The sequence below is a fragment of the Hyaena hyaena genome, unplaced genomic scaffold, assembly GCF_003009895.1.
Source record: "Hyaena hyaena isolate Hyena2069 unplaced genomic scaffold, ASM300989v1 scaffold_345, whole genome shotgun sequence".
In the NCBI taxonomy this organism is placed as follows: Eukaryota; Metazoa; Chordata; class Mammalia; order Carnivora; family Hyaenidae; genus Hyaena; species Hyaena hyaena.
The window spans coordinates 1528368-1542008 of record NW_024080976.1 but is presented as its reverse complement, the minus strand read 5'-3'; the positions used below and the strand labels follow the sequence as shown (position 1 = coordinate 1542008).

The following is a 13641-nucleotide window of genomic DNA, read 5'->3' as shown; positions in this document are numbered from 1 at the left end:
TGGTATTTGTCCTTCTCTGCCTGACTTATTTCGCTCAGCATAACACCCTCAAGGTCCATCCATGTTGCTACACATGGCCAGATTTCATTGTTTCTCATTGTCTAGTAGGCACTATTTTATTTTATTTTTTATTTTATTTATTATTTTATTTTTTCCAGCTATGTTCACTTGTTTAGTTCAGGCTCAGGCTAAGCAGCAAGTTAGGTTTCACCAAGAAAAGATGTACAAAGAGTTAAGGACCTGGAATCTAAATGAAAGTGAGAAAAATTTGAGAGTGATACAGAGTAAAAATGTAGTAGGGTCATTATTTCTTTCATGTTTGTGCTGTGTTTTGGGGGTCCCATATTTGCCCATTTATTTTTTGCCTTATTTTCATATCACCCAGAATTTGAGAATTTCTTAAGCCATTCACTTCTTGTGTGCTTTATGTATTTTAAGATTTACTTTTTATATCTATATTGGAAGTTTTATTTCTTTTTGAACAGTAAAACAGTATGAATTTATCTTCTTATCTTTCAGATGTACAGTCCAGATGTCAGACCAAGGAGTTATCACAAAAAAATACTACTTTTGAGAGAGAATTATCTCAATTGGAAATTTGTAAAAAACACAGCCTTGAATATTCATGTTTTAGGGCTGATTGGGAAAGCAAAGGTCAATTTGGAACACAACAGGAAAATCAGGAAGAACGTTTAAGGCAGAATATACTCACCTATGAAAAAATGTCCACTTTTAACCATCATACAGGAAAGAAACTGAATGAATTTAAAGAGTGTGCGGAAGCCTTTTGTTCTGGCTCCGACTGTGATCAACATCAGTTAATTCACACTGCTGAGAAATTTTGTGAAGATAAGGAATATGAGAAGACCTTTCTTCCTGATTCAGAACTTACTCAATATCAGACAGTACACTCTGCCAAGAAAACATATGAATGTAAAGAATGTGGAAAGGCTTTTAGTTTGCGTTCAAGTCTTACTGGTCACAGGAGAATTCATACTGGTGAAAAACCTTTTAAATGTAAGGAATGTGGGAAGGCCTTTAGATTTCATTCACAACTTAGTGTCCATAAGCGTATTCATACTGGTGAGAAATCTTATGAATGTAAAGAATGTGGGAAAGCCTTTAGTTGTGGCTCAGATCTTACACGACATCAGAGAATTCATACTGGTGAAAAACCTTATGAATGTAATGAATGTAGAAAGGCCTTTAGTCAGCGATCACATCTTACTAAGCATCAGAGAATTCACACTGGTGAAAAACCTTATGAATGTAAGCAATGTGGGAAAGCGTTTACTCGTGGTTCACACCTAACTCAACATCAGAGAACTCATACTAGTGAGAAATCTCATGAATGTAAGGAATGTGGAAAAGCCTTTATTCGTGGTTCAAATCTTGCTCAACATCAGAATGTTCATGTTGGTAGGAAACCCTATGAATGTGAGAAATGTGGAAAAGCCTATATCTGGAGTTCACATCTTGCTCGACATCAACGAATTCATACTGGTAGGAAACCTTATGAATGTAAGCAATGTGGGAAGACATTTATTTGGGCCTCCTATCTTGCTCAACATGAGAAAATTCATAATGAGAGAAAACTCTATGAATGTAAGGAATGTAGAAAGACCTTTATTCATGGCTCAGAGTTTAATCGACATCAAAAAATTCATACTGGTGAAAGAAACTATAAATGTAAGGAATGTGGAAAGACCTTTATGCGTGGTTCAGAACTTAATCGACATCAGAAAATCCATACTGGAAAGAGACCATATAAATGTAAAGAATGTGGAAAATCCTTTCTCTGGGGTTCACAACTTACTCGACATCAGAGAATACATACTGGTGAGGAACCTTATGTATGTAAAGAATGTGGGAAGTCTTTTATCTGGGGTTCACAGCTTACACGACATAAGAAAATTCATACTGATGTAGAATCCTATGAATGTAAAGAAAGTAGCCAGATCTTTAGTCCCCATCCGTATTTTACTGAACAGAAAATTCACAATGGTGAGAATCTCTATCAATGGAAAGACTATAGGAACACCTTTAGTCAGGACTCAGGCTTTGCTCAACACCAGGATATTTACACTTTTGAGAAATCCTATGAATACAAAAATTTTGAGACATTTTCTCCAAGCTCTCAACTTATTTCACTTTTGTGAGGTCTTATGATATAAAAATATAGGAAGTCTTTATTCATGATTCATTAATTAGTGTCAGTTAAATCCTTCTTTTGAGAAACCCCACAAATGTAAGTAATATTGGAAGAATCTTTGACAGAGCACACAACACACTAGCAGAGAATTCAGATGGAATCTATATTAATACTGGAAAGCATTTACTGATTGGTTTTCCATTTGGAATATCAGGGTAAAATCCTATGAATAAGATGACACTGTGATTCTCTTGAATCATTCTTAAAAGCATTCCCCACATCATTGATATTACTCTGCATATAATTTAAATCTAACTCATAAAAAGGGAAACTTTCCATCACTATTAAATTTTGTTATGCTTCTACAAAATTATACCAAAGGTGAATTTCTGTTATGTAATTAATCTTGGAAACCCTTGAGCTATGTCATACTTCTTATTTGGCATATTTTAGTTTCGACACATCTCTGTGTTTTGTGGAAAGTAACTTAAATCTGTGTTTGCTTATTTGATTATAATGGTTAAATGAGCTTGATGACTTAATTAATGACCATCATTAATATTAGTATTAGACCATTTCTATCAGAGGAAAACCTTAACAATGTAACAAATACAGACAAATAAGCCATCTTTATGTGTCTTATTAAACAGCAGGATGCTAATTCTGAAGAAAAACTAGTAAAACAGAATGAAGGGAAGAAAGCTTTGAATCAGTATTAAATTCATTTGCTGCATCAAAAAAATTCATACTATAAAGAAAGCATTATGGTTTTAATGAAAGTGGAGTTGTTGAATGCTCAGCAATGTTTTATGTTTTGTTTTTAAAGGCGTTTGGAAATGATTTGTCCCTAACAGTGTTCTAAACCCAAACGTCATACTCACTTTATCACCACAATGAAAGTTTATTTTTTTAAGTTTATTTATTTTGAGAGAGAAAGCGTGAATAGAGGAGAGGCAGAAAGAATCTCAAGCAGGCTCCATGCTGTCAGCAAGAGTCGGATGTGGGGCTCAGTTTCATGAACTGTGAGATCATGAGTCAAAATTAAGAGTCAGACGCTTAACTAACTGAGCCACCCAGGTGCGCCTGAAATTTAGAAATTAGAAAATAGCCAAATGAATTCTGACTTCTTGGAAATTTAATACTACATGTATACATTATCAAAGTAATGAGCAAGTCAAAAGTGAAATTACAAGCTATTTAGATGTGAATGATAACAAAACTCCTATATATCAAATCCTATGAACAAAACCTTGGCAGTTCTCAATGGAAATTACTCTTTTGTATATAACAAAACTGAGGGAATTTTACTTCTTGTCACCACTGTATCTCCAGCACTTCTGACAGTGCCTGTCATATTGTGGAGTCCAAGTATTTGTCAAGTTAAATAACGATTATTTAACTAAACAAGCTAAAGAGGAGCTAATGCCCCAATGGGGATTTGAATTTGAATTGATTGAAAGTTTTTCTTTTAATTTTGTAATGTTTATTTATTTATTTATTATGAGAGAGTATGTGTGTGAGCAGAGGAGGGACAGAGAGAGTGGGAGAGAGAAAAAATCCCAAGCAGGCTTTGCACTGCCAGAGCAGAGCCCAACATGAGAGTTAAACTCACAAACCATGGGATCATGACCTGAGCCAAGATCAAGAGTCAGATGCTTAACTGACTAAGCCACCCAGGTGCCTCTGAATTGATGGAAAGCTTTAATGAAAATAAAGCAAAAATCATGGAATAAAAAACAATACAGAAGACTTTTTATTTTAAGTCAAAATGTTTCTTGGAAGAAAACTATTATTTCTAGACTTTGGCAATGCCTTCACATTATGATAAAGAATTGTGATACGTGTTTTAGAGAGTATTTTTAATGGTCATATAAAGAGATATAAACCTTACTAGAAACAATTTTTAAATAGAGTATAGTTTGTTTTCTAGGAAAATAGTTTATTAAATCTCAAAGGTAACTAAAAGGGGCCCAAAAATTTAACAGTTGGAAAAAATAATCTTTATAACTCATATAGAAGTAGGTAATTGTACAGGCTGCCCCCTGAAGAAACAAAAAAAAAAACCTATGGAAAAATTGCCAGCAGATGCTAAAAGACTAACATAATTCTGAACAAAATTAAATGTGCAGTAGCCTTTGAACAACAAATTCCAGAAGAATTTCACTCATGAACATACATGAAAAACATTAATACAGGGGCACCCAGGGTGGCTCAGTCAGTTAAGCATCTGACTGGCTGAGGTCATGATCTCACAGTTTCTAAGTTTAAGCCCCACATCATGCTTTGTGCAGACAGTGAGGAGCCTGCTTGGGATTCTCCTCCCTCTCTTTCTGCCTCTTGCTCTCTCTCTAAAAACAAAAACTAATACAATAGTCAAATGATGTTTGCCCAGAATGTTTAAACTCTGACCTGGATAAGCGATAATTCTGTAATTTATGCATAACAGCAAGATATCATTGATGAAGATGTACCTTACCAGTTTCAGCCCTTAATTTATTCTAAGAGTATTTTCTTGGTGCCTTTTAGTATTACATAAGTTAAAGAATATTGAGTTTATGTATGTAGCACATTTATAATTCAGTTCTTTAATAATAGTTAAACAGTATTAGGGAACATGGTTCCCTCAAAAATTATTATCTTCTGTGGAATTTCTCAACTCACGTGGGGAAAATGAAAAAAAATTATATATTTATTGTAATAAACTAGCCATTTTCATTCATGCTGTTTTTGTTAAGGTGATGATTACACTGAGAAATTTAAAAACTTTCTGGACATTCGTATACAGATAATTATGGCCATTCCTTTTCCTTTTGGCTTAGACTTCTGTGTCAAGTTTAGTATCAGCGTGCATATCTGGTGCTCCCGTCTCCTTCATTGTGAATTCCTGGATCTCCTTAAATACCTGAGGTACATGTTTTTTGAACCCCTTTCCATTGGTATATCTGTGAATTTGATAATATCTTCTCTAGACTGCCACAGAGATGACAGAACATTCCTTAGTCTTTTCCCTAACCGGCTTTCTTTGCAGGAACCATTCTGCTAGAATCATTTTGGGAAATAATTTTTTAATCATTAGTATTAGCAAAATTGGATAAAATTTATGGGAAAAAATCAGTTTCTTCCCTGCCAGTGTAAAGTAGGATGGATTCCTAATAAATCCAGATATCTAAATGCAAAAAATGAAAACAAAACAGAAAGAAACTTTACAAATACTACATGAGTGAATTCCTTCATAACCCTGGAATGGAGATATCAATAAGTATGACTCAAAAACCCAGTAGAAATAAAGAAAAATAAATAAATAATTTTTATAGGACTAAATGTTAAAGGACAATGAAAAATTGGTAATATTTGCAACTATATTACAGAGTAATATCCTTAAAGAATTTAAAACTTGACTTGAGAATGGAAGTTACACTACACTGAGATACCATTTCATCCCTATCAGATGGACCAAAATCCTAAAGGGTATTAATTGTCAAGACTCTATTGTCAAGGCTGTGGAAAAACAAGAGCTCTGGAATTGCTGATGAAAACGAAAAAAAATACATAGTACAATTCATATAGGAGGTAATTAAGCAATGTCCAGGTGTGGTCTCATTCATTTACCATAAGACCAGCACCCTTGTTTCTATCCCAAAGATACACTGGTAAAATTATAAAATGTGGTATACACTAAGGAGTTTGTTTAAAAAAAAAAACACCACTATTTGTAAATACAGCAAATTGGAAACAACCTAGATGTCCAGCAATAGACGGGCTGGATTAATTATCACATGAAAGTATAGTGGAGTGTTGTGCATCTGTGTTCTTCTAGGGAATGATCTTCAGGGTATGTTAAATGAAAAAGAGGTAAGTACAGAATGATATGTATAATATGCTAATATATGTGAAAGAAGAGGGGGATACTATATATGCCTGTATTTTGAAAAAGAAATCTCAAGATGAAACAACAGGAGAGAGCAAGAATGAAAGATAGTTATCTTTGGTTATACATTGTTTTTTGTTTTGACTTTATCCATGTAGATACTTTATATGTCAGCTTTTATTTTAAGAATTAAGTCAAAAAGGAAAATAACAAACATATATCAAAACCAGTGAATTCAAGCCTACATCATTTTGTAGCATAACAACATAAAGGATAATAATTTCAAGTGGTGTTAAAATGTCTTGAGTTACTATTAGGAGAATATCTAAAGGATGTTCTGTACTCAAGCACAAAGAGAAATGTAAAGATAAACTGCCTTTACTCCTTTTGTTAATGGTAATATTGGTATTTTTCTGCCTAAGGCTTTTTTTTTTTTTTAGTAGTCTCCATGTCCGATGTAGAGCTTCGACTCATGACTCTAAGATTGAGAGTTGCCTGCTCTACCAACTTAGCCAGATGCCCCTACTGAGGGGTTTAAAAGCATTAGTGGGGCGCCTGGGTGGCTTAGTTGGTTAAGCGTCCGACTTTCGCTTAGGTCATGATCTCACGGTTCGTGGGTTCGAGCCCCGCGTCGGGCTCTGTGCTGACTGCCAGCTCAGAGCCTGGAGCCTGTTTCAGAGTCTGTGACTCCCTCTCTCTCTGACCCTCCCCTACTCATGCTGTCTCTCTCCTAGAAATAAATAAAACATTAAAAAAAAAATTAAAAAAAAAAAAGCATTAGTGACATGGAATTACTGAGTCCCCCCATGGATCCAGACTGTAGTTTTCAAATTCCATTTTCTATAAAAAGAAACAAGTGCTCCTTAGAGAAATAGCATAAGACAGATCAACGGTAGAAAATGTATATATGATTATCATAAAAAGTCTTATTGTACTTAAAAGCAATAAAGCTATCAAAGACTACAGGATCATCAACCTAAAGGAACTGAGGAAAGAAATAGGATGATTTAAGCATTGAAAACTTTTGGAATGGGTTGAAACTGTGTAGGTAAAACTGCCTAAATTCAAAATGAAAAAAAAAATGATAGCCCTTTATAGAATTTGTGTACTAGCACATTCTGAAATTTTGATAAGGAACAGAACAAAGTATTTATCATGATTTTCTGTACAAGTTGTAATCAAGTAGTTGGCAAGAGGAGATTTTATTATAAAAGAATTAGTTAATATATTCAGAAATAATGACAGACTTAGCTACAGTTAGCTTTATTTACTAAAATAATGGAATTGGCAACAATTCATAATAAATGGGTGATTGGGAATTTCAGAAGGTAACAATAAGGTTGACAACACTTTAGTTAGCCAATCTTAGCAACACTAAATTGGAACAATATGGTATTAATATACCTCCTCTTGTGATGCCATAGGAAGTAGAATATACTACCTAAGTTATATTTCCCAACACTGAACCTTAATCTAATTTAACCTCTAGATCTAATTACCAATTTGTAGGAAATAAAATAATTAAAAAACCTATAAGTTGTATAGTGAAGGTCACAATTGGCCAAATCAATGTGAAAAATTCTACAGGACAAATAACCAAGTTCCTTCAATAAATGAGTGGCATGGTAAGGAGGGAGAAATATGGGGAACTGTTGTAGTTCAAAAGAGACTTAAGGTGACTTAACCAGATTCAAAGTGTGGAACATTCTTAAGTCCAGACTTGAACAAATAACAGATATTTTGAGGAAGTCATGAAAAATTGAATATGGTTTGGGTTAATTTTGTTCATTTGGATGTGGTAAAGAGAGTGCATATGTGCTGGTGCATGTACCTGGAGGTGGGAGTGGAGGTGACCCAACCCCAGGCTTGGTAGCATTCTTAGGGGCACACTGCGAGAAAGCAGCCCCCTCCCCCGAGTACTGTGGGAAGAGGGTTTATTGCCCTGCAAGGACAAAAGACCCTGCAGCCGTCAGCCAGAGGCCCTTTGTCAACTGAGTGGAGTACTATTTCAGAAATAGGCCCACATGGAGCAGGGTTTTTTAAGATACTGGGTTGTGGATCCCTGTGGAGCACTGGGGAGTCATGGGAGACTGTAGAACAGGGCAAACCAGCCACTTGGCGCCCGCTGCTCTGTCAGGGCAGCGTGAACAGTGGTTTGGGACACCTGGCCAGGGGAGGAGAGATTGGAGTGTTGCCATTTTTCTCCCAATCACCAACACAGTGGGGCATCAGGGAGCAGCACAGGGGCCTCCAGTGGAGTTGGGATCCACTTAACACCAAACACCGCCCCACCAGCCCAGGAACTGCTTATCTACCAGAGGGAGATTGACACTCACTGAACCAGTCGGCCCCTCCTCCGGACCAACACAACCACTGTTTCCAAGGCACCAACAGACAACTGTCCTGCAGTTTTGTATGTTAGTCTGATTTTTTCTTTTCTTTTTTAATTATTATTTCTTTTCTCCTCTTTTCCCTGCTTTATCTTTCTACTCTCCTATCTCCCTCCTCCCGCCTTCCCCCCCCCCCCACTTTGGAATCAGCCTTATATTTTCTGATTTGATTTTTGGTCAATACTTATATATATATTTTTTTCTCTATTCTGGTTGTTTAATCAGACATTTTTACTCTATCCTTTTTACACCTTTTCCGAATCTCCTTCTTCTTTATTTTCCTCTCTCCCTTTCTGGATTAAGCCCTATAGTTCCTTTGATTCTCTCTGTCTGGTCTTTTTTTCCACCCCTATCATTTCTCTCTCTGTTTGGGATAAGGTTTCTTTCCTCCCTCCCCCCTTCTCTTTTCCAGGGTTACTTCAACAAACAAATCAAAGCACACTTGGTGGACCGTCCAATCCACCACTACAAATAGTGAGATAAAGCAGCCAAGAGACAACAACAGAGTGCATGTAACACTCCAAAAACACCTCCTGAAGTGTCAGGCCCTGGGCAGTGTTATGACCCCTTTTTAATATAGTAGTACTCACAGGTGCAGGACACATGGCAAGCTATTAGAACATGTAAAGGACAGAAAACTAGCCAAAATGATGAAACGGAAGACTTTTCCTTGAAGGAAATTCCAGGAAGAAATGATAGCAGAGAATTGCTTAAAACAGATATAAACAATATATCTGATCACGAATTTAGAATAATAGTCATAAGACTAATGGCTGGGCTTGATAAAAGCATAGAAGACAGCAGAGAATCTACTGCTGCAGAGATCAAGGACCTAAGAAATAGTTACAATGAATTAGTAAATGCTGTAAATAAACTAGATGTAGTCACAGCAAGGATGGAAGCAGAGGAGAGAATAGGTGAAAAAGAAGATAAAATTATGGAACATGATGAAGCTGAGAAAAGGAGAGAAAGGAAATTACTAGATCATGGGGGGACAATTAGAGACCTAAGTGATTCAATGAAATAAAATAATATCCGTATCATAGGAGTTCCATAAGAGGAAGAGTGAGAGAAAGGGGAAGAAGGTTTATTTGAACAAATTATAGCTCAGAACTTCCCTAATCTGAGGTATAAAATGTCATCCAAATCCAGAGGCACAGGGAACTCCCAGATCAACAAAAACATGTTGACACCATGACATATCATAGTGAAACTGGCAAAAGATAAAGAGAATCCTGAAAGCAGCTAGGGACAAATGGCCCTTAACCTACAAGACTTGGCACATAAGGGTAGTAGTAGATCTGTCCCCTGAAATTTGGCAGGCCAGAAGGGAGTGACAGGAAATGTTCGATGTGCTGAGTAGGAAAAATATGCAGCCAAGAATCCTGTATCCAGCAAGCCTGTCATTTAGAATAGAAGGGGGAAACAAAAGTTTTCCCAGACAAACAAAAACTAAAGGAGTTCATAAACCAGCCCTGCAGGAGATTCTAAGAGGGTCTGTATGAGTGGAAAGCAGAAAAGACTACAAAGGACCAGAGACTTCACCACAAGCATGAAACCTACAGATGACACAATGGCAATCCATATCTTTTAATAATCACTCTGAATGTAAATGGACTAAGTGCCCCAATCAAAAGACATAGGGTATCAAAATGAATTAAAAAACAGGATCCATCTGTATACTGCCTACAAGAGGCATTTTAGGCCTGAGGACACCTGCAGATTGAAAGGGAAGGGATGAAGAAACATCTATCATACTATGGGATGTAAAAAGAAAGCCAGAGTAGCCATACTTATATAAGACAAACTAGAGTTTAAACCAAAAACTGTAACAAGAGATGAAGAAGGGCATTATATCATAATTGAGGGGTCTATCCATCAAGGAGAGCTAACAGTTATAAATGTTTATGCCCCCAATTTGGTACACCCAAATATATAAATCAGTTAATCGTAAGCATAAATAAAAGTATAGATAACAGTACCATGATTGTACGGAACTTTAATACTCCACTTACAGCAATAGATCATCTAGGCAGAAAATCAGTAAGGAAACAATAGCTCTGAATGACATATTGGACCAGATGGACTTAACAGATACATTCAGATTTTTTCATCCAAAAGCAGCAGAATGCACATTCTTCTCAAGTGTACAAGGGACATTCTCAAAATAGATCACGTACTGGGTCACAAAACAGACCTCCACAAATATAAAAGGATTGAGATCACACCATGCATATTTTCAATCACAACACTACAAAACTTGAAATCAACCACAAGAATAAATTTGGAAAGCCTCCAGATACATGGAGGTTAAAGAACATCCTTCTAAAGAATGAATGGGTTAACCAGGAAATTAAAGAAGAACTTTAAAAAATATATGGAAGCAAATTAAATTGAAAACACAACAGTCCAAACATTTTGGGATGCAGCAAAGGCAGTCCTAAGGGGAAAATACATTACAACCCAGGCCCATCTCAAGACACAAGAAGAATCCCAAATATAGAATCTAACCTCACAGCTAAAGGAACTAGAAACAGAGCAGCAAAGAAACCTCAAAATCAGCAGAAGAAGAGAAATAAAGACTATAGCAGAAATAAACAGTATAAAATTTTAAAAAACCAGAACAGTTCACTGAACCTAAGAGCTGGTTTTTTGAAAGAATAAACAAAATCGATAAACCCTTAGCCAGACATTTCAAAAAGAGAGATCTAAAGAGATAAAATCACTAATGAAAGAGGAGAGATCACAGCCAACACCACAGAAATACATTTATTATAGAATACTATGAAAACAAACTGGATAATCTGGAAGAAGCAGATAAATTCCTAGATACCCACACACTACCAAAACTCAAATAGGAAGACATAAAAAACTTGAACAGACCCATAATCAGCCAAGAGATTGAAGTGGTTATCAAAAATCGCTCAACAAATAAGAGTCTTGGGCCAGATGAATTCTCAAGGAAATTCTACCAGACATTTAAAGCAGACAGAGTTAATACCTATTCTTCTCAAGCTATTCCAAAAAATAGAAATAGAAGGAAAGCTTCTGGGCTCATTCTTTGAAGCCAGCATCATCTTGATTCCAAAACCAGTCAAAGACCCCACTAAAAAGGAAATTTACAGGGCAATATCTCTGATGATCCTGAATATGAAAAGTCTCAACAAGATAGTATCAAATCGAATTCAATAGTATATTAAAGGAATTATTCACCATGATCAAGTGGAATTCATTCCTAGGTTGCAGGTCTGGTTCAATATCCACAAATCAATCAATGTGATACATCACATTAATAGAAGAAAGAATAAGAACCATATGATCCTGTCAATAGATGCAAAAAAAGCTTTTGATAAAACACAGCATCGTTTCTTAATAAAAACCCTCAAGAAAGTCTGAATAGAAGGAACGTACCTCAACATCATAAAAGCTATATATGAAAGGCCCACAGTTACTATGACCCTCAATGGGAAAAAACTGAGAGCTTTTCCCCTGAGATCAGGCACACGGCAGAGATGTCCTTTCTCACCACTGTTGTTTAACATAATGTTGGAAGTCCTAGCCTCATCAATCAGACAACAAAACAAAATAAAAGGCATCCAAATTGGTAAAGAAGTCAAACTTTCACTTTTCACAGATGACATGATACTCTATATGGAAAACCCGAAAGACTCCACCAAAAAAAATACCTGCTAGAGCCGATACATGAATTCAGCAAAGTCGCAGGATATAAAAGCAATGCACAGAGATTGGTTGCATTTCTATACACCAATAATGAAGCAACAGAAAGAGGTATTAAGGAGTTGATCCCATTTATAACTGCACCAAGAACCATAAAATACTTAGGAATAAGCTCAACCAAGGAGGTAAAAGATCTTATGCTGAAAACTATAGAAAGCTTATGAAAGAAATTGAAGACACAGAGAAATGGAAAAACATTTCATGCTAATGGATTGGAAGAACAAATATTGTTAAACTATTTGATACTAACCAAAGTAATCTACACATTCAGTGCAATCTCAATCAAAATAACACCAGCATTCTTCACAGAGCTAGAACAAACCATCCTAAAATTTGTATAGAACCACAAAAGACCCCAAATAGCTAGAGTGATGTTGAAAAAGAAAACCAAAGCTGGAGGCATCACAATCCTGGACTTTAGCCTGTACTACAAGGCTGTAATCATCAAGTCTGTATGGTATTGGCACAAAAACAGACACACCGACCAATGGAATAGAATAGAGAACCTAAAATTGGAGCCACAAATGTATGGGCACTTAATCTTCAACGAAGAAGAGTATCCAATAGAAAAAAGACAGCCTCTTTAGCAAATGGTGCTATTAAAACTGGACAGCCACATGCAGAAAAATGAACCTGGACCACTTTCATACACCATACACAAAAATAAACTTAAAATGGATGAAAGACCTAATTGTGAGACAGGAAACCATCAAAATCCTAGAAGAGAAAACAGGCAACAGCCTCTTTGACCTTGGCTGCAGCAACTACTTACTGGATACATCTCTGAAGGCAAGAGAGATAAAAGTAAAATGAACTATTGGAACCTCATCAAGATTAAAAGCTTCTGCACAGCAGAGGAAACAATCAACAAAACTAAAAGGCAACCAGTGGAATGGGAAAAGATATTTTCAAGTGACATATCAGATAAAGGGTTAGTATCCAAAATCTGTAAAAATCTGTAAAGAACTTACCAAACTCAACACCTGAAAAACAAATAATCCAATGAAGAAATCAGCAGAAGACATGAATAGGCACTTTTCCAAAGAAGACATCCAAATGGCAAATAGACACATGAAAAGATTCTCAACATCACTCATCATTAGGGAAATAAAAATCAAAACCACATTGAGATACCACCTCACACTGGTCAGAGTGGCTAAAAGTAACAACAGAGGAAACAACAGATGTTGGCAAGGATGTGGAGAAAGGGGAACCCTCTTGCACTGTTGGTGGGAATCAAACTGATGCAGCAACTCTGGAAAACAGTGTGGAGGTTCCTCAAAAAATTAAAAATATAATTACCCTATGACCCAGCAATAGCACTACTAGGAATTTATCCAAAGGATACAGGAGGGCTGATTTATCAGGGCACATGTATGCCAATGTTTATAGCAATGCTATTAACAATAGCCAAATTATGAAAAGAGTGCAAATGTCCATCAACTGATGAATGGATAAAGAAGATGTGTATGTGTGTGTGTGTGTGTGTGTGT

At 36.1% G+C, this 13641-nt stretch overlaps 1 protein-coding gene across 5 annotated transcripts in view; it reads left to right on the top strand.

Moving 5' to 3' along the window:
• Nucleotides 1–13641, top strand: part of ZNF790 (zinc finger protein 790) — a 35431-nt gene that overhangs the window by 16152 nt on the left and 5638 nt on the right. For 3 of the 5 annotated variants that reach the window (XM_039249702.1, XM_039249700.1, XM_039249701.1), the window contains exon 5: nucleotides 520–3114. In XM_039249702.1, coding sequence (XP_039105633.1) covers nucleotides 520–2159 — 1640 coding nt within the window. In that variant the 3' untranslated portion in view covers nucleotides 2160–3114. Of the gene's footprint in view, nucleotides 1–519; nucleotides 3115–4971; nucleotides 5319–13641 lie in introns of those variants that run through there. The other 2 variants (XM_039249704.1, XM_039249703.1) reach the window with 2 other exon arrangements.